The sequence below is a fragment of the Triturus cristatus genome, chromosome 7 (assembly GCF_964204655.1).
Source record: "Triturus cristatus chromosome 7, aTriCri1.1, whole genome shotgun sequence".
NCBI lineage: Eukaryota > Metazoa > Chordata > Amphibia > Caudata > Salamandridae > Triturus > Triturus cristatus.
Genome location: NC_140590.1, coordinates 597,902,229 through 597,925,069, shown reverse-complemented (window position 1 = coordinate 597,925,069; position 22,841 = coordinate 597,902,229). Strand labels below are relative to the sequence as shown.

General features: G+C 43.2%; 1 protein-coding gene across 2 annotated transcripts in view; it reads right to left on the bottom strand.

Moving 5' to 3' along the window:
• The window catches only part of TOM1L1 (target of myb1 like 1 membrane trafficking protein), a 665,925-nt gene that overhangs the window by 398,705 nt on the left and 244,379 nt on the right, over window positions 1-22,841 (bottom strand). For both annotated transcript variants that reach the window (XM_085617158.1, XM_085617157.1), the window contains exon 3: window positions 8,303-8,381. In XM_085617158.1, coding sequence (XP_085473284.1) covers window positions 8,303-8,381 — 79 coding nt within the window. The remainder of the gene's footprint in view (window positions 1-8,302; window positions 8,382-22,841) is intronic.

Sequence of the window (22,841 nt, the reverse complement as noted above, 5' to 3'; positions counted from 1 at the left end):
TATATTGGGCTTAGTATGCAAGCTACAGTGTTCATCCACTTTCTGAAATGAAGAAAAATGCATTTTGGTGATGTAGGTAGCCTTTTTCTTGTATCAATACTCAGGAAGGTATATATTATGTAGTAGCTTAAGCAAAAAATATTTCAGAGAAAAAATCACTCTTTATTTCCTATAAATTGTTCATAAAGTTAATTACTCTTAAAAATCTTTCAGACATTTTCTTAAATTATATTCAATAAGAGAAATTTGGTTAAGATTGTTTAAACCAATCACCATTTACACATGCATCTCAAAAAGAGGAATTCAAAACGTCATACTGGAGGTTTTATCACAAATATTTCTTCTAAATCCCACAAGAATGTTTAGATGTTCACCTCTAAGAATTTACCACCACTGGAGACATATTGCGGTTTCAGTCAAAGGAAGTACTCCAGTTCATTACCAGTGTTAGAAATTGGGTTTCTGGGTGGCACAGGTATGCACCCTGTCCAAGCAGAAGCCACAGTCCTAGTCTGGGTAGGATAGATACTCGCTAAAAGATAACCTGTATTCTCCCTCTGGTAGTTTGGCACAGAGCAGTCAGGCAGATGTAAAGAGGCAATGTATAAAGTATTTGTGCAACACACACACACACACACATAGTAAAACAATAAAGACACCACAAAAAGACTCCACACAGTGTTAGAAAAGTAGACTATTATATTCTGAACAAAACAAGACCAAAACAACAAACCTAATGTATAGAGGTTGAGATATTGAATTCTAAAAGAATAGATGCAGTAAAGCAAGTAGCACTAAAATATTTTCTTTGGGTCGCACTAGACCAAGGCAAAGTCAAAGTTTGGGCTGATCGTGATGAAGTGCTGGTTGGCTACAGGACCCATGCTATTCCCAGTGAAAACAAATACCTTTCCTAGTCGCAAACAGCAAGATGCTCGTTGTCGAGGCGTGCAGGTGCAGGATGCGTCAATCTTCTCCATGCAGTGAAGGCGATGATTCAGTTCTGAAGATGGGTGCTAGAGTTGAGAGGCATCGAGTGATGTGCTGGTTTCTACATCGCAGTCAAGGGGCTGTGTTGATCCGACTGAGCTGCAACGGCGGTGATACGCTGTCTGATGCATCAATCTCTGGGGGAAAGCATTGGTTCCGATGCAATGCACTGATTTTACTCAGGAAACCGGGTCGATGCGCTGGTTCTGCTACACTCCCACAGGAGATGCGTTGAAGTCTGTATTGAAAGTACCTTGGCCTCTGACAGTGAGCCAGGCACAGGAGCAGGGGCAGAGACGTTGATTTCCCAGAGTCTCAAGCAACAGGAGGAAAGCCAACAAGCTTTTGGAGATCATTTGGAGGTAAGGCAGAGTCCAGCTCTGATTCAGCAGAGTCAGAGAGCAGAAGGCAGGAAGGCAACACAAGAGAAAGCAGACATTTCAAGTCTGCAGTCCAAAAATAAGTCCTTTAAGCAGCATAGCAGTTATGGCAGAGCTTCAGTTACAAGTCCAGTAGTGTTTGATATTAGAGGGTCAGAGACCCAGCACTTATATACCAAAGTGCCTTTGATGTGGGGGTGAATTCAAAGCTCCTGTCTGAAGTGCACATGCATTCCTTTCAACCTATCACTGTCTGCCAGGCTATCTGTGGGGGATAATCAGTCCTTTGTGTGGGGACCGAACACAGCTAATTCAAGTGAAATGTTAGCTCCTCCCTTCCATCTTGCCCATGCAAGGTCATCAGAATGAAAATGTACGTAGATAGGTACCCAGACACACCTATCCTTCCTGTGTTGTGGCTGTTTAGAAGGAATGCATAGTCCAGACATGCATTGGAGACAGGCAACAGCGCACACAGAGTTATAAGCACAGAGCAAAATCCACTTTCTAAAAGTGGCATTTACGAAACAGTAATGCTAAATCCAACTTCACCAGTAAGTAGGATTTGTCATTACCATTCCAAACATATGAAACATGAAAAAGCTTCTCTTCTCTAATCAGGAATTACAGCTTAAAAGTGTATTAAGAAATTCCAAATGCTAACCAAGGAGAGGAGTAGGCCTAACAGTAGTGAAACACGGAATAGGCTGTTTGTCACTTCCAGGACATGCAAAGCATACAACATGTCTTACCTTTCATTTACACAGCACCCTACCCTTAGGGCTACCTAGGGCCTACCTTAGGACTGACGTATGTGTAATAAAAGGGGAGTTTAAAGCTTGGCAAGTAATTTTAAATTCTGAGTCCAAGTGGCAGTAAAAGGCACACACAGGTGCTGCAATGGAAGGCCTGAGACCGGTTTGAAAGGCCACACTCTGAGTGGCACAATCTTTGCTGCAGGCCCACTAGTAGCATGTAATTTACGGTACCTGGGTATATGGTGAATCACTTTACAAGAGACTTACAAGCAAATCAAATATGCCAAACAGGTGTAAATCAATTATACAATTTTTAGAGGAGGGAGCACGTGCACTTTCACACTTGTCAGCAGTGGTAAAGTGCCCAGAGTCCTAAAGCCAACAAAAAATCCAGAAAATGAGGAGGAGGAAGGCAACATTTTGGGGTGACCTTCCAGAGATAGCCATATTTCAACAACCAGCTCCTTCTTTTACCTCTATACCGTGGATGATGGTGTGACAGTCTGCTCATTTTCTTTTTACCACTCAACTCTAGCACTGTGAGACTGCAGTGAACATATACTCATATGCTGGAAAATGATCTGTAGGATGGCCAGGGATTATAAATCCAAAATCCATATACATTTATTTAATAAGATAGGTAAAATGGTTCTCAACATTTAGAGCAATATTATTTGCAAAAAGGATGGTTTAGACCAGTGCAAATATGGTTTGTTATAACAATGCCCCCTGTTAAAGCCACACAATATATGTTTGTGTAGTGGCAGAAGTGGCAGGAGCAACCAGATGATAAACTCATGCTTGACAGAGGAATGTGAGCTGACACCAGATGTGCATCAAAATATGCACAATTGCCACATGCAGCCAGAACGAACACCCAGGACATATGGGTATGAGTCTTCACCCATACTCCTGGATTTCCTGGGCTTACACCAAGAAGCAGAGATGGGTTGGGGTTATTTAAGGCCAAAATGGGTGGATGGTCAGGTGTACATTCAGAATTACCTGCAACAGTCTGAAGGGAACCTGTACTCATCAGACTATGTTTTGTGAAGGTTTTTAATTCTAAGGACACAGTGTTTGTGTATGGTAAACAGAAAGTGCAGATGCAATTAATCATGTCTGATAGATATAAAGAATGAAGTAACTCCTGCAGTACATTATAAGGATATTGCAAGCCACCAAGGAATTCTATACCCATATAGAGTAACAAGGCCAAAGGCGGAGTTCCTTTAGAAGGTTATGGGATTAGCGAGCGCTCGAGCAGCGTATCATCCTTCTGCTTTACCTACTATGCTAGAGAGTATAAACTGCATTTTTTAAACGAACTGAAACCTTTTTAAAATTGTACTGTATTGAATTTGAATTAGCATGTTTTTAAATGTAGAAATTGACAGTTAGCACACTGGGGGGCTTACCCATTCCGGCGCCAGCAGACTCGCGCTCGATACCTGCCGAATCAGGGCAAGGCACCGAGCACCAGGGTTTTAGTGGCGGCCATCTTAGGGCGGGACAGAGCGGTGAGAGCGCTCTAGGCTCAGGGATAAAAGGAAACAGTCTCTCTCCGCGATAGCGGACGCGTTTTGAGCGGACGCGCCTCGTCTTCGCCGGAGTCTAGCCAGAGTCAGCCCGTCTGTGCCCGTCCAGGCCGGGACTTAGGGCGTATTACTCTGTTTCCACACTATACGGTATGATAACAAGTGTTACACTTAGGGCGCTACGCCCCATTAACCATGACAACTGTATAACCCTGAACCCGTTATTAGCTGGATCACAAACATGCCCCGAATGTACTCTGTCCTTAATTAATTTCCAGCCCTATCGTGAAATCACACAGGGTACTACCATTAAATCTCGCCAGCAGGGAGCGAGGTCTAACAATTGTATATTTTACTCGGTTAACTGCCGTTCACTAGTACAACATAAACTTGATATTTTTCATCTGTTAATGGAAAAAAAGCCTACCGCTTTATTTTTAACTGAGACCTGGCTTCATGAAGGATCAGGTCCGGACGTTGCCATGGCCCTCCCCCCGAATTATGCTATTGTAAGGAGGGATCGGGTAGGACAAATAGGAGGGGGCATTGCTATTATTTACAGTAGAGATTTTGTATGTAACTTCGAACCTGTAGATATTCCCAACTGCGAAGCGGCATTATTTAAAATTATTCTTAGTCCCAATTTCACCTTTTCCGGCGTACTGGTCTATCGACCGCCAGTAAAAAATCTTGCCTGGTCAGACTCTTTGGTAAATTCTATCCTACCCGAATATCTGAATGCTCAAAATTACACGGTCCTTGGAGATTTAAATCTTCACCTTGAAGACGGTAATGATAAGACCTGTAAGAACTTTATAGATAACTTCATGGTTTTAGATATGACGGTACGCAACAAGGGTCCTACACATAGAGCTGGACATTTGTTAGACCCTATCATAACAAACATGAAGGAACTCTCTTGGCTTGACACTACGCCCGTTCTCTGGTCTGATCATTTTCTTTTACGTTTTGCCATCTCACTTAAACCTATACATCGCCCAGTTACGACCGAGCTAGAATCCCGTAGGAGAAATTGGAAATCCTTAAATTTGGAGGATTTTAATAATGCGCTGAGGAAAGATCATCCATGCCTAGATGGAGACATGGATAGCATAGCAGAAGCCACACAAAGATGGCTAAATGATGCAGCGGATTCCTGTGTACCCTTATCCCGCTGTAAAGGGAAAATACATCGCCCTCCTGCCCCCTGGTATACTGAAGCTCTCAAGAAAGAAAAATCCATATGTAAGAATCTTGAGAGGCAGTGGCGAAAAAACTATGAACTCCATCAAAAAGAAGTCTACCGTAAAGCCAGAAACAGCTATCATTCAGCATGCATGAAAGCTAAAGCATGCTATGTGACCACCAGCATTAATATGGCCGTAAATAAATCTCAGACTCTCTTTAATACCGTAAGGGAGCTGGCTGGTGAAAATTCAAGAGCGGAACCTACCCCCCTTAACACCCAGCAATGTCAAGACTTGGCTTCATTTTTTACTGACAAAATTGATAACATTGTCTCCAACATCAATAGGGACAGTATAACCACGCATAAACACTTTAACATCCCTCAAGTTTTCAGAGGAATTTGTCATCTCGGGGCCTGGCCTCCCATTAATCTGAATACACTGAAGGAACTCCTAAAATCGATTAAATCAGGCTCCCCACGTGACATTATTCCTATAAGTATTTTAAGTAAATTAGAGGACTCGACTTTGGTCCCCATAGCGGAATTACTGAACGCCTCCATTGAGCAGGCTTCAGTCCCTGCACTATGGAAACATGCAATGGTCACTCCTCTACTTAAAAAGCCGGGCGCAGACCCTTTGATACTGGCCAACTACCGCCCAATTTCATTGCTGCCTGCCTTCTCAAAAATCCTTGAGAGGCACATCCACAAAGCACTCTCATCCTATGTGGAAAAAAACGAGCTTCTTCACTCGTCCCAATCTGGCTTTAGGAGTGGTTTCTCCACTGAGACGGCCCTACTTGGGGTCACAGAAAAAATTAGGGAGCTCATGGACGATGGCCAAACGGTAGCACTGGTCCTGTTGGATTTAAGTGCGGCCTTCGACACCATTTCTCACTCCATACTGCTCGACAGGCTGGGGGAGAATGGTGTCGAGGGCAAGGCACTTGAATGGATAAGATCATACTTATCCCTCCGCACCTTTCAGATCTCTTCCTCGGAGGCATGCTCTGAGATATTCCACTCTCCTCACGGCGTGCCACAGGGATCGATACTGAGCCCGCTGCTTTTTAATTTGTACCTTCGTCCATTGGCAGGTCTAGTTGAAAAATTTGGCCTTGTCTTAATGACTTATGCAGATGACTCTCAAATTTTGTTCTCTCTCTCAAAATCCGATTCATCTGCTCCATCTGCACTAAAAATAGGCCTCCAGGAAATATTTAATTGGATGTCAGTTAACCAACTCAAACTAAACGGGGAAAAAACGGAGGTCCTCCTCCTGGGAAATAGCAAAGAGCTGTGGAGCGATCTCCACTGGCCATTATCGTTTGGCAAACTTCCTCCTCCTGCCTCTCAGGTCAGAAACCTCGGAGTCATCATAGATGATAGTTTATCTATGACACAGCAAGCTAACAAAGTGGCTGGCACATGTTTTGCCATTCTTAAATGGCTTCGTAAAATTGCCTGGATGCCACCCCCTTCCACCCAGAAGACCGTAGTCAATGCTTTAGTGACATCTCGGCTTGACTACGGAAACATCTTGTACCTGGGTTCAAATAAAGTGGCAATAAGACGGCTGCAACTGGTGCAAAACGCCGCTGCCAGACTGCTTTGCAGAATCCCCAGATCCGCTGGGATCACCAAATATCTTAAGGACCTGCACTGGCTCAGGGTCGAAAACCGGATTCGGTTCAAAACCCTGATTTATTTATTTAAAATCAAAGCCGGTATCGCCCCTAAATATTTACAGGACCTTGCTAAACTCTATTTTCCCAATCGCAGCCTCCGTTCAGGCACTGCTGCGAATTTTGTGGTACCTAGGTTCAAGCGGGCCAGAATAGGCGGAAGATCGTTTTCCTATTTGGGCCCAGTTCTGTGGAACACCTTACCCATCCATATACGTAAGGAGGAAAATCTCATGAGCTTTAGAAAAAGTATAAAGACCTGGTTGTTCGATAAATAATGTGTTTCAAGTTTGCTCCTTGTCCAGTGGACGTTTGTACGTGACGCTGATCCGGCGCCGGGAAACCCTTTGTGGGTAGCTGTGCGCCTTACAAGTGTTATAAAATAAATAAAAAAATAAATTCTGAAGTGACTTGTAATATCGCTATCATGTATGCCAGGCATTATTTTATCCCATATAATATATGCTCACACTACCACCTTTCCCACAAGCCACAGAAAACCTTAGTGTGCAACTTGCAAACACGAAAAACAAAAATAAAACCTCTAGTGCAAAATCAAACACATTAAAATTCTGTTAGATAATTGTTGCAAACATATATTAGAACAGTACAAGTCAGTTTAAAAAAAAAGCTGTAGTAGCTCAGAACCTCTACGAACATGCAGAATGCTTCCAGCTTTTCTCTATTGAAGCAGTGCAAAAAATATAAATTTTCTCTCTGCTTGTCATTGTAATCTAATAAAATAGAGCAGAAGACAGGAAAGCAATGTTCAGTTTGTTGCCTTAAACAGCTACTTTAATTATGCTCTGTCACCTGACCTGCCTCGCACCTCGCCTACTGCAAGCAGGCATTGTGAGATCAGAACTCGACTGTAATAACCTTATAATTGTCGAGTTCTGACGTCTTTCCATTATAATGGGCAACTTGGTGCACCACAAGTCGTTGATTTTAAAGAAATTAGTGAGTGTTGTTTATACAAGGATTGTAGAATTCCATGTATTATAATGTAATAAACATTTTCCAAACTGCAGGTTATCAAGTATATACTACTGTAAGTAAAAGTACCAATTTAGCTTCATGAAGAGCTGCCATGACATTAACCCGGGACTGAGCATAGACCACCAAACCCATCTTCTTTCCTTTTAAAGAACAACCAGTGAGCTTTGGCTAGAGTTTGTGCATCTAGAAGTAAAATATCTTCACATAGGGCCAATGCCAGTTTAGTTGAAAACAGAAAATACAACTAATTACTTAGAAACCAAACCAGCACGTCTGGATTCTATTACTAACAATACAGAATCGTACATGCAGTACAATTCCACATTGGGTAAAGGCAGCTCTGCTGCGCAAGAGTACATTTTTTCTCTCTTCTTTTTTTCTCCATATGGGATATTTTTTCCTGCGGAGAAAACCATTTGCCTGAACCCCAACAAAGTTTCTGCATGCCCTGTTTCCTTTTCCATCTTTGAAGGGATTTACTCCAGCCTTCCAAGGTGTTGATCTGCCCACTCCTTGCAACTACCATGAAGTTTACTACTCTGTAGTCATTTGCAGGTATGACATACAATTATACAGTTTTACATTCCATTACACTAGCTAGGCAGCACTTTGTGGACCCCTGACACACTTAGCTACTTCTAATTAAGGCAGAAAACATCTTTGTAAATTGAATCCATGGTATTTAAATTTGATTATAATCCCTGGGTTTATGCTGAACATGTTTTTGCTTTTTAAATTGACAATATAAAATCTCAGTACTCACTGATAGAGAAAGTCTAACTTCTTTATGGTTATAATTTTTGGAAATCCTTCTCTTTATCGCTTTTACCGCTTCCTTTGGCCTGCAGCACAAGTACAAAAAGGGGACATTACAACAATAAAACATGAAAATATACAAAACTTGAACACTTGTAGTCAAAAACTTATAACTTACTAATAAACCCAATAAATTACATTATACCACCTTAAAATGTATTAGGCAAAGCTGCCATATTTTAATTTTTAATTCCTTTCTAGGGTAGGTAGGCATTCCAAATTCAGAAGTTATTGATTTTTGTCATGCATCGTGATTAATATAGCTTACTGAATGTAGTTCATAGTATACATCTTACAAATGTATGCACCTCAAAAAGCTGTTTTATGAAGCATAGCTCTTAAATTTCTCGGGAAATGATTAGTACCTATCATTTGCTTTTCGACACATACAATCCATTTGAATTTGAATGATATATTATGTAAATTGTTCTTCTCTTTTAATAGGATGTTTTTTCACACTCATATGAACTTAAAATAAAGCAGGAACCATTCAAAATGGAGTCCCTCCGTAGTAACCAATAACACAGAGAAGGATTTACTAATACATAACACCCACCCAGAAGGATGTGCTTTGGGATGTAAAGACAAGGGGGCCACACAAAGTTGCTAGATGACATTGATGAAAAAATATAGAACATTTCATAAGAGTGTAGCAGCGGATAGCTGTGAGAAATCAAGTTACGTGACGGGTGGTAATAAGGCAGTTTGAGATTAAAAAAAGCAGTTGGGAGGTAAAAGTTTTTTGTGGAAGAAAGAGAAAGGTTTCATGAAATAAATTATGGAACTCATCCCTGTCTCAATAATTAACTCAAGTATAATCTTCCTTGGAGATGTTAACCTCAAAGGGATGACCATTGGGATTATGCAGCATCAAGCCTAGCCTCACTCCTATCCTGACAACATGTCTCAACTTCTGGTACATACACAGAAAAGGCTCCAGCCTGGAGCTCCTCATAACAAAACAAGAGGAAATTGTGAGACTGGTGCCAGTCACAACAGTCTGTTGCAAACATTTCCTCATACCCATTCCTTCCACTTCGCAGGAATAATAAACCAACAGTTATAGCCAGTGGCCACCTGAGGGGACGCAAGCAATGGGTTCAAACTGATAGACATATTAAAACTGCCAGACTAGCTATGGAACCAACACGTGCATCACAATCGATTGTCCTAGAGCAGAAAGTCAAGGAGCTAACAGGTTGGTACATCAAACACCATAGCAAGAGTAATGGAAGTGTTTTCATCAAATCACTCAGAAAAACTCTTAGAACAACAGAATGAACAAGCAGCAAAAAACCCAGAGCATAGAACTTAGTACAATTGCACAGAAAAAAACTGAGTATAAAAAGGTATCATCAGAACAAAAACCACACACATTGTGGAGACAATCGAGCTAAATACCATTAGGAAAAACACTTCAGCATAGTGATAAATTACACTCCCTCCCAAAGCAATTTGTGACCTCTAATATATTAAAACCAGAATGTGAAGGGTTCTCCACCTTCTTGATGACTAGCTAAGAAAGATAGAATTCTGATTACTTTACCCTGTAAAATCACAAGTCTGGAAAGACAAAGCACAGATGGCAAAGGATCACCTGACCCTACCTTAGAGGAAATCACTCTGCTGGAATTGCACAAACTAATAGCCAAAAGTAAACACTTGTCTCATCTTAATGAAACTATTCCCTCTACTATTATCAGTGATATTAGCTACTATTCCACATGGAAGCTACCTGATTAGCACCTCATTTTCACAAGGAAAATTGCCACATAGTTTAAAAATAGGACAAGTATCACATCCACTAAACAATGGTGGTGAATATTGAACGGAGGTTAATTAAAGTCACTCTACATTAAATCTACATTTCCTGTTAAAAATATTAGAGAGATGTGTGGAAACCCAATTACAACTTTATCTAGGAAAGAAATTGACTATATGATCTGAAATCAGGTTTCTGGTCAAACTGGAGCATTGAGACAACAATCTTAAAAAATATACATGATGTATACTGGATAAGGGTGAATCACGTTTCTCTCTACTCCTTGATTTATCAATTGCCATTGACACAGATAGCCATGTAACATTCCTAGAAATCCTTTAAAAGAGAATGGCTATTAGTAACATATCACTAAATCAGTTCACCTCATACCGAGACAGCCAGGGACAATTCAGGAACTAGCCAACTACCTCTTTGACCCTATTACAGAGTACCCAGGATTGCCTCAATAGCTGAATCGTTTGTCATTTAAAGTGTTTTTTTTGAGAATGTCATTCCATAAAACAACAATGCATACAATACAATAAAAACATTAAATTCAAGACAAGTTCACTGTGTACAGCCAGTCTCGTAGGACCAATAGTAAATATGTAGACCATATCATAGTTCTTACTGTTCCATTGCAGTCCAACCAACGCCTGATGTGGAAGTAAGGCTCCAAAAAGTTGTATGCATATAGCAACATTAAAAACAGTAATATACAAGCTAAAATACATGGATGAATAAAATTAAGAGAAAGAAAATATTGAAAAAGGGAATTAGTAATAATATGAGGTTTAAACTCAATGAGGGCAAGAGGTACTTCAGGGGGCCAAAGAACATACAGTTTCATAAGCAATAGGGTTCAGTACAAAAGTACATGTGCTACCCTGTAAAATAAATCCATTGTGGGTGACTCGTACAACCTGTAATCCAAAAGACCAGTTTTCTAACCAATTGAATACATGACCAACTGCTTAATATGTCCCTTTGCCTCAAAACCTATGTAATCAATAAAACATCTTCCATAGTCACGGGCCAGCATCTCTAAGGTTTAAGTGCACCATAACTCTGGGAACAGGATTCCAAGTGTTAAAATACTAGTAGTGCTTGCTTAGTTATAAATATGATAGTGAACTAAATTGCAATACCCAAAGAATGAAGTTCAATAGAGCTGAAATTCGACACTAATACAATAATATTTAATTTAGGTCTAGAACCCACACTCAGGGTTCTGTAGGAATAGAACTTTAGATCTTTCTGTTTTCTTATTAGCCCCACTGTGTATAGGTATTTACTCAGGTGAAACACAATATTAGTTGAAGTGTCACTTCTTAGTAGCCTTGAAGCCTCCCGATAATGTCTAAGGCCAAGCCAAATACATGATGGGTAAATCCACTTAGCTCACAACTTTGTATAGGCAAGACAGAAGAAGAGAACATGGTCAATATTTTCCTTAAGGGGTAGGCAGCAGATAGAATATTACTCAAAGTGGTCTGTTGGCCTTCCAGTAATCCTCTGTGATGGGAAGGACCCTGTTTCCAGAGTATCATAGCAAAATTTAAGATACATAGATTTTGCCAATTGAGGTTGCAGCATATCCAGAAAAGGTTCATACTAAGGATTGTCCTTAAATGTCAAAAACGCTTCTGATAGTCCCCCCAAAACACGGTTAAAGGAAAGATTGGCTAGGGTGTAATCCCAGTAGATGGAATTTTGAGGAAGGTGTTAACCTTTCTGGATTAAACTAGAAGCAAACAAGACCCAACTATAGGGACCATTTTCTAACATGTCTTATCAAGGTCTAGCAGTTCATTCACAGTGTTTCTAAAAATCAGTTCACCTCATACTGAGACAACCAGGGACAATCCAGGAGACAGTCAACTGCCTCTCTGACCCTATTACAGAGTAACTAGGATTACCTCAATAGCCTAATCGATCCGCCACCCTCCTTATTCTTAACATTGAATCACTGCTTCTACTCTCAGCTGCACTATATTTTTTTACCATTTCTATATTGATAACAATCAGATGTATTTGAAAGTCTCCTCCTCTAAAGAAAATTTAGCCAAGCCTCTAAAGCATGAGAATGTCAACACACCTGAAGTTTAAGCCACAAACTGACCTCCCACTGCTTTCTCCAGCAAACTCTTTCATCCTATTGCAAACATGCCTAAACTCAATCGTGATGTTAAATGCAGCTCTTTAATTGTAGAGTCTGCTAAATCCCTTGGGCTCAATCTGGACAAGAACGTTAACATGCAATCACACAACAATGCAAAGGCAAAAGGAGTCCCAATCAAACTCCTATGTGGAATTACACCATTTATACTTTAACCTAAAATTGTTAGTTACCCATTTAACTCTGTACTCACAGGTATTGCTAAAGTGCACCTACCTTCTCTGAAAGTAAACCTACATGCTACTGCCAGGCTGGCTGTGGGAATGAGAAGGCTTGAGCACATCTCACCCTTCTTGCACACTCTGAGGTGGCTTGGACCGTGACCACCTCAGTCCATTTCATAGCTGACATTGCTTCCAGTCATGGGATTTAAACCCACAATGAGTTGGTTCGTCTTATCAGGTGTGTTAGTCAAATTAACTTAAAGACAGAAAACGTAGACTGCAGCATCCATAACGTGTTTAAGAGTCACATTGAAGTGCAGAACTGAAAACTCTAGCTACACTGCCATGGACTTAGGTGGCCACCCTATATTCATCTACAAAGAAATATGGACAACCTTACCTGAAGCCAGTCTTCCATGCTAGGCTTGCAACGAGACACTTAATATTTAGAAACACAACTGTGCCAGTTAATTAATATTATGCATGTCATCAAGTTAATTAAGGCATGCCCTAAACTGGCAATCCTTGCTGTCACTCATATTTTCCCAGAGAGCACCCTTCCTTGCACCATAATGCCACTGCAACCTTTTGTATTAAGGAATCCCATGTACGTGTAGTAGTTTTGAAAAATCCAGAAAGACTCTACGTAACAATGCAAAAAGTTTATTACAAAGGAGATCTCCAATTATCGCTCATTTTCTTTTAGGAACAGACCATTCTTTCCCACGGGCAGATTCCCTCAGATTTCTACTGGTTGTTAGAAGAAACGTTTTGTTTAACATGTTCAATGAATCCCATTACGTTCTAATTTTTTGTGTGGTCCAACCTCATCGTAATATAGATGGTAAATACATTTGAACTATTATAGTGGTTCAAATTAAAGAAATAGTAAGCAGAAAAATCCATTAAAATGCATGAATAAGGGAAATAGCACAATTTTGAAATACAATGTAAGTTCGAGGGTTCGTTAATTTAATGCTAAATATTACTGGAATGTATAAAGAACTATGGGCCAGATTTGCAAAGCGTTTTTGTGCATATATTGAATTGGTATATATATATATATTCACTGAAAAAACCATAGGTTTCAGGGGTGTTATAGTTAGCTGGACTTTTCACTTGTACAAAACCATTGAAATTCCCCCGTTATAGTTAGTTCAGCTAACTATAACTTGCGCGCCCGTAATGCACTGCTGATGACGTCACATATTACATCACTCATGACATGGTCAGTGACATCACTCATGACATCACTGATGACATCTCAAATGACATCACTGATGACATCACTGATGACATCATCCAGTGAATGTGTGTTTTTCTGAAAATTAAATATGTTTTATATATGTATATCTCAAGGTCGATGGAAGAATAAATGGGTATATAAGAATAAGTGTCTAAATGGATGATTTGTTTTTGAAAAATTGATTGTGTAACTGACTGATTAAGTGTATCATAGTGAATACATGGCTTAGTGAGTAATGTTTAAATATGTAAATATCTGTATCAGTCTCTCACTTTGTATATAAGTGGCTGCATGGGTTGGTGAGTAGCTACATGGGTGTCTATATAGGTTATTAGTTGGTTTTTTGAGTATCAGTCTGAGAGTCTGCATGGTACGGTGGGGGTATTACATAGTGCATAGGTGCATGAATGAGTGACTCACTGTTTGTATGTGTTGAACACAGCATGTGTGCAGCACTGTATGGGTGGATGAGTGTGTGTATAGGTGTGTTAGTGAGTGAATGACTGTCTCAATAGTGTCTTTATGAGTAACTACATATGTTTTAAACTAGTATATGTGACTATTGATGTATAAATGTGAGTATATGTGAGAGTGAGAAATTGAAAGAGTTCCTGTATGAATAAGTATGTGTTTCTATAAGTGATTGTTTAAAAGACTAAGTATGTGTAAGTTTCTGTAGAAGTAAGTGTGGTGGTGTGTGTATAACTGTATATGCAAGTAAATGTATGTTTGATTCTTTATTAGCATGAGTGACTATGTGTGTGAGTAACTCTATGGATGAGTGGCATTGTGTAACAGGATGTATAGGTGTATGAGTACATATGATGAGTGAGTACATGTATGAGTGACTGTATAGGACTGTTGGTGAATGAGTGGATGTGTATGTGGATCTTAGAATTACTGAAGAGGTTGTTGTAACTGGTATTGGTATGTCCATTGTTTTGAAAATTTTAGTCTCTATTTTTGAATGTGTGTATCAAAGGTTATATTAGGGTGAGAGGAGGTCTGCCACTCTATCACAAGGATGATGTCATCAGTGATGTCATCAGTGATGTCATTTGAGATGTCATCAGTGATGTCATGAGTGATGTCACTGACCATGTCATGAGTGATGTGATATGTGACGTCATCAGCAGTGCATTGCGGGCGCGCGAGTTATAGTTAGCTGAATTAACTATAACGGGGGAATTTCAATGGTTTTGTACAAGTGAAAAGTCCAGCTAACTATAACACCCCTGAAACCTATGGTTTTTTCAGTGAATTTCTGAGGTTTTTTAAATGCTAATTCCTAACTATAACGTGCCTGAAACCTATGTTTTTTTCTGTGAATTTCAAAGGTTTTTTAAATGCTAATTTCTAACTATGCCTACAGAGATAGGACATGTAAAGAAAGAAGAAAAAATGCACAGAAAGAAACAAAAGAAGTGCAGAAAGAAGCAACAGAAGTCCTCAAATACGAAGATAAGTGCAGGAAGAAGGATAACGTGTAGAAAGAACAAAAAGAAGAGCAGAAAGAAGCCTTGTTGCAAAATCATCCTGTACCCTCAACTTTTTCAGTCGGATACTGGTGGTAACTGAGTCTGACTAACCAGTCCTAGAGCCAGTGCTATGTTAAAAGACACTTAGAATACAGTGAAAACACCTACATACACTAGGGAACATTATGCCCCGTCCCCTCCCTTCACCACTGTGTAAACGCGCCCTGTGGCTGTTCTAAGTTGAGAGATTAAGTCCCCTTGAATCCTAAGGGTCCCTAGGGTCAAACTAGACCACTAGGTACCTCCAGTAAGTGCCACAGAGCTGCGTTGCAGAGAGGTGTAAAAAGGGGCTTGGCCTCAGAACACCTGTCTGCAGCGTAGCTCCCTGGCGCATACTGGAGATGCCTGTTGGGCTAGTTGGCCCTCAGGGACCCTCAGTATTGAAGAGGAATTATTTCCCCAACTTACAACTCGCCAGGGGGCGCGTTTGCAGAGTGCTGCAAGGAGGGGGCATGGCCTCCGGCACGATGCCAGTCTTTTATTTATTTTAATATTTTTAAGAAGGGGGGCTGTGTGGTTCCCCTTCTTATTCTAATTTATTGGCCCTGATGACCCCATCCCCCAGGGCCTGTCTCCTAATTATATTTTTTTGACCCCAATCCCCAGGGCCGGCCACTGTTTTTTATTATTTTAAAAAAAATATCTATTTATAGACACACCTAGGACATGCTGGACAAACCGTACGTACCTATCACCATAACGATTTGCGTGATATTCATTAAAAGGCGACTATGCATACAATGAATTCACGTGGAATGTATTAACACCACTAGTGAAGCTCTGACATGTCTGATGCCCTACCGTGCCTAATCCCGGTAGACACCCTTGTCGTTTATTTATACAAACATGGGTAGCTATTGACGGGCACATTTAATACACATGCACACCAAGCCATTCAAAGGGGATTCAACAAAAATTCGACCAAAACTATGCAAGAAACCCCCCTCACGGTTAATAAAACACACATCCACTGCCGGATGTGTAATACTTTTTATTTTACTCTGTGGAAAGAGGGCGAACATCACTTGAGAGTCACAGCGCGCTCCTGGCAGAGCCCAATGCTGTGTTACACCCACCATTGCCTGCTGAGTGCCACACACCTCTGTGTTGTATTCCACTAGCTAGTGCATATGCTATGACACTCTCTAGCCCATGTGCACTGTAACACCACCCCGTGTATATGTCATGCCACACTTGTCTTCGCACGGGTTATATTGCCCCATCTAACGTGCCTTCCTCGATGCCTATGTTATAACGCACAGTGCTATGCCATACATATTACAATCTGGGATCCATATCTTTGTCACAGGGCATATGCAACGTTACACTCCACAGCACATATTTTATATTACAACTTTAGAGACTAGTTAGGTTACACAACACTGCCCTGTGCATATTACACTCCAAGGCGCATATCGCATAGCACGCGCTAGTGCCTGTGCTATCTCGCGCTCTCCAATGAATCTGTCATTGCGCACAATGTATTGCATATTATATTTCATGCCCGGTTCATCTTATATCACACTTTTTGGTGCATAGTTTATACCATACACTATATCTAGTTATCATTTTCAATCGTGCTCTCAGGACTATGTTCTATATAACACTGTGTTCACCTACCCTTTTCACGGGCATTACATTTTGCGATAGGGGGTGGAGGGTCAGGGGGTGTTTCTGCCAAGTGAGCCCGGAGTCACAGTCACAAACGTCCTCTTCTTCCTGAATTGTGAAAATTTAGTTTGTATCTGAACATTATCTGCGCCATCTTGTCTCTCCCCAAGCGCCACACGCAGAAAACGCGCGACGGCCATTTTAGGCACCATGGTCTCATTGCCGATCGCCAGCGTGCCCCTCAGGCGCTGCAAACGTCCCCCGCGCGCCGGCCACCCCCCCGCTCTCTCATACATGGGCCTTAAACCCTCTCCTTCTGTGCGACCCTGCCATGGAACCACATCCCGCGCCTGACCAACACCTCCTTTTCATCCCATACATGGTCATACATCCTTTTGATAACCCCCTTCCTCTGCGCCCGATTGTCCGAACCGATCCCAGGCCATCACCTAGCCCTGCGGATGCAGTTTATTGCCCCTACTGTAAGGGAAACACCTCACATCAAAGGGATTACAGTAGATCAAAGCCCCCACCCCCTGAGACCCGATCAGTCGCACACACCCCCGGGAATTGGCGGAATGTCCAGCTGTGTGATAACCATCTCCTACTGTGGGTGGGGTGGGGACTTCTACTGTAGACATGTGTGGGAACAAGCTTGAAGTGGGGATTCCAAGGATGTCTTTCCGTACATCAAAGTCTCAACAAGAATGTATCACATGTAATAAAGCAATAAACCTGTGTATAAGAGGCCAGGCCTCAGAGATGCGGTTAGAGCACCTCGAGACGATACCTTGCTGTCCGATCTGACGTGTTCTGCTCCGACGGAATAAAACTTTGTTTCCTGCCTTCCAGTCTCCGGCGCCTGCCTCTTTTGTTGGTTAATTATCGATTGGTATAAGAGGCGATTACCGCCGGGCAATACTTGAAGGTTATCGACTGAAGGTGCCGCTACCATTTAACAATTGGCGTTCCAAGCGTGGGGCCCATCAGCGACACGTGGATCCAGTGGGAGAGGTCCTGACGACAAAGTGAACAACTGCAACGATCGGGAAGAGCTCCTGCCTGATAGACCCTCGTCTGGCAGCCGATCATCCGAACTTCACTGGTTCCGAACAGACCTCTCTCGAGTGATCTACGGTCCTGACTGGGAACCGTCAGGAGTGCCGCGGCAAATACGGAGAGTAGAGGACGATCAGGCGCTGGAGGCGGAAGACGAGAAACTGTCCATACGGTCTGGGTAAGGTCGTGTAACACGACGAATTGCGAAACGATTGATTGATTGATTGAAAATACTAGTATTGCTTACTTGATTGTTCTTTGAGATATTCGCTGTCTACAAACGGGGAAGAGTAGAAATACTCTCTCTTCCTTTGCAGATAGTGAAGGGTAGGTAACGCAGACTTTTGTCCCCATTGTAACCCGTCGTGCCTATTTTTTTCTCCCCACTGATTGATTGTCCGAACATTGATTGTTTTGAAGAATATTGGTTCTTTGAGATATTCTCTGTTTGCAAATAACGAAGAATAGAAATATTCTGTCTAGTCTTTGCAAATAGTGAAGGGTAGGTAACGCAGACTTTTGTCCCCGTTGTAACCCGTCGTGCCTATCTCTTTCTCACCATTTGATTGATTGATTGTCCGAACACTGGTTGTTCGATATTGGTTCTTTGGAGGTATTCTCTACTTGCAAATAACGTAGAATAGAGATATTCTATCTAGTCTTTGCAAGCAGTGAAAAGATAGGTAGTGCAGACTTTTGTCCCCGTTGTAACCCGTCATGCCTATCTTCTCCCCACTGATTGGTAGTTGGTTATGCCCGGACCGCTTATTAGAGATGAACCATCCGGCTCCACTGGAAGGCACCCCTAATAAGGACATGTTTACTAAATATGGACGAGTCACCGTAGCTTATAGCAAATTATGGCATAAAGAAGCAACACAACGAAAAAAGAGGGAAGAAGTAAAAGCAGAAAAGGAATTGCGTAAGGCAGCTCACCTTGCCGCTAGAAAGTTAGAGGAAGAGATAAAGGAGAGAAAGGAAGCTAAACTAAAACAAGAGTTTGAAACATCAGGCCAGTGCCCTGTTAGGACCTCCTCTACGCTCTACCCTGAGTTACCTTCCAAGCAACGAGTGAATGACGAATTACTATTAGATCCCCCGATCATCTACATGCCCCCTCCATATGCTCCCTCCCAACCCATAGTGCAGCACCCGCAACCCCCGAACGCAAGCGAAAGCAGTACCAGGGCCTCGGTCCTCACGGCCTCCGCACCGGCCGAGCCACTTGTACTGAACACAACGTTAGCAATAACGTTAGATGACCCTGAGATGAGAAAGAGGGATTCCGCCAGAGTGAATCGACTAACAAAGGATGAACGAGCCAAAATCGATAAGGTAGTAAGAACACTAGTAGAACGGAAGGAAAGTGAGGAGTATATAACAGACATGTATAACTCGCATGCCGACAACCACAGACGACACTTTGTCGAACGACTTTGTTATCACACCCTGAATGCCTATGAGGATAGGTACCAAGATCGAGGTCCCGAAGGCTTAGCGACCTTGTATAGGAAGGTAGATATGGGGGAGGGGGGAGAGAGCGATGTAACGGACCTCTTCACTCGTACACTCGAAGTCTTCCGGCATCTTAAAGAACACAGACAGACAACCAAGGCAGAGACCCCCATAGCGACTGAACCCCAGGCAGGAAAAGCTGATACCATGATGCCCATCAAGGAAGCTGCTCCTTACTGGGTCCCCCCACGAGGTCAGGGAACACACGACGATATCAACCACCAAGATGCGAAGGGAAGGGTTGTATATAACTGGGTCTATCAGCCATGGGACCGACAAGACATCTTGACCTTTAGAAAAACCCTACCCGACTTAAGAAAGAACCCGACTGCCTTTTACACAGAACTAGGTACGGCCTTAGGTTCAACTATAATGACCTTGGTGGATATCGATTTGTTCTTCGGGTTGTGTCTGCCGGCGGATGTGTGGAAGCAAATCCGGAAAGTCGACCACGCTGAGCCGTTCGGATATACCTGGGCACAACTCGATACCATAGACAAACAGCGAGGACCTGGACAGAAACCTCTAAAGGCCATATTGGAACTCCCAGACAAGATTGTACAGAAATTGAAGACCCTAATCCCAGAAAGGAAGGTAGACTGGTCGATAGTGACGGCTTGCCGCCAGAAACCCCAGGAGGATGTGTCCGAGTACTTCTCTCGATTCGAAACAGTGTTTTCCGATTATAGTGGCCAGGACATGGCCACTGCAACCGGACACCACCTCTTTGTCCAGAATTATGTGAAGGGTCTGTCACAGGACATCTCCCAGAAGTTACAGACCAGCGAGTGTAGTTGGGCAGCCTCCAAACCCGCGTCTATCCTCCAGCTGGCCCAGTACTATGAACACCAAAAGAATGAGAACGATAGGGCGTCCGAGAGAAAGAAAAAGGAACTGAAGGAAAGGGTAATGATCGCACAGCTGCAAGGGGTGACCATAGGAAGGGAACCTCCCAAGGGAAACTACCAACCGACTGCTCCTAGAAAACTACCCCCTAGAGACCATGCACCCACAACCTACGGTGGACGCAGGGACTTAGACGAGAATCAGTGCGCGTTCTGCAAAGGGTTTGGACACTGGAAGTCCCAGTGCCCGGTCCTTCTGGATATGAACAAGAATAGGGACACAAGAGACATAGCAAATAGCCCCAGAAATAGAGGACAGGGACGAGGGTACACGAACGACACCACCAACGACAGGCCAGGCAGACCAAACACCTTTGACCGCCCCCGACAGAACCAGTGTCAGCAGTCCGACTATGAAAACGCCCATGACTTGGCATAGGACCGCCAGGGGCAAGGGAGGGATCCAGTCGAACTCCGTGTTGACCAGCAAGGTCCTTACGTCACTGCTAAGGTCCTGGGCACAAAGTCTCCATTTTTGGTAGATACCGGGGCGACACGTAGTGCATTATCTAAACAACTGATTCCGAGGGCACCCTTGTCTGGCTCACACGTAACCTCAATAGGCTTCGATGGAACGCCCTCCACTAATCCCTTGTCCGCACCAATCTCCTTTGACTTGGAAAATAACACCACTGACACGACGTTTCTGCTCTCCTCCAACACCCCCGACGCTATTATGGGTCTTGATTCACTAAAACATTTCCGAGCTACCATCAGATGTTCCCCAGACGGAGTCCGAGTCATACTGCACGATAACCCAGATCTGTTCAGGCCTTGTCTCACGCAACGTATGTTCTCTATAACCGATGCTGACTTGTCCCTACTCGACACGTTACCCTCACACCTGTGGGCTAAAACCGACTCAGACGTAGGACGCATGGTGATCGACCCTGTACACATAACTGTCCGACCGGACGCGGTGCTCCCAAAGCTTCCATAGTATCGGATATCGCCCGAAGGCGAGAAGGCATTGGTGGAAATCATCCAGTCCCTAGTCGACGCAGGAGTGGTAGAAGAAGTAGTCAGTAATGTTTGCAACAGCCCTATCCTACCCATTGTAAAGAAACAAGGCGAAGGAGATGGGAAAGCATACCGCTTCATTGTTGACTTACGAGAAGTTAACAAAGTAGTCATACCTCAGTACCCCATAGTCTCAGACATCACCACCATCCTCACCCTGATTCCATCCACTGCCACTACCTTCACTGTTATTGATCTCAAGAACGCATTCTTTTCCATCCCCATCCACCCAGACAGCCGCTACCTTTTTGGCTTCACCTTAAAAGCCCGTTCGTACAGATTCTGTAGGGCACCCCAAGGCTACACTGAGAGTCCCAGCATTTATAGCCAAGCCCTCAAAAGACAACTAGATGCAGTCCAACTACCAGATGGACTGGTGTTAATACAATACGTTGATGATATTCTTTTGGCGGCCGACACCACTCCACTCGCAGTCACAGCCACCATCCACCTCCTCCACTTCCTCGCGGAGAACGGTCACCAGGTCTCCAGGAAGAAGTTGCAATTCTGCCAACCCCAAGTGACATACCTAGGCCACCTCCTATCCAAAGATGGGAGGAAGCTTGCACCTGATCGAATTCAGACCATCCTAGAAACCCCCGTTCCCAAAACTCAGAAGCAAGTGCGGTCCCTGGTAGGCCTCACCTCCTTCTGCCGACAGTGGTTGCCAAACTTCAGTCTTATCGTAAAACCTCTGCTTTCCCTGTTGGTCAAAGACGTCCCCTTCCCCATCCCCTGGACACCCGAATGCCAATCCTCCTTCAAGGAATTACGAGATGCCCTTTGTTCAGCACCAGTCCTAGGGACCCCAGACACTAAACCTTTCTCCCTCTTCACCCACGAAAGGGAGGGGTGCGCATTGTCTGTTCTAACACAGTCCATAGGTCCCAAGCAACGCCCTTGCGCCTACTTCTCTGCCACTCTCGACCCTGTAGCCAGAGCCTTGCCCGCCTGCCTTCGAGCAGTAGCCGCCGCCGCTGTCTCTATCCGACAAAGTGAGGGGATCGTGCTTTCAAACCCCCTCACCGTGCTAGTACCCCATGCAGTTGACACCCTCCTGAACCAGACCAAGACTCAACACCTGACTAGCGCACGACTGACTGGTTACGAGCTGACTCTGCTTGCACCCCATATCACGCTGAAGCGATGCACCACCCTGAATCCAGCCACTCTGCTACCTCTCCCTGACACTGACCCCAATGCGTCCCCTATACATGACTGCGTGACCCTCACCGATGAACAGACCAAGAGTAGGGTTGACCTCCGAGACACTGCCTTCCCGGACCCTGACGGAGAACTGTGGGTAGATGGCTCATGCATCAAGCTCCCCGATGGCACCACCTCAGCAGCCTATGCAGTCACCACGGCCCGAACAGTTGTTGAAACAGCCCGCATCACACAGCGATCCGCACAGGCGGCTGAGCTGATTGCTCTCACACGAGCGTGCATCCTAGCAGCAGGGACAACCGCAAACATTTACACCGACA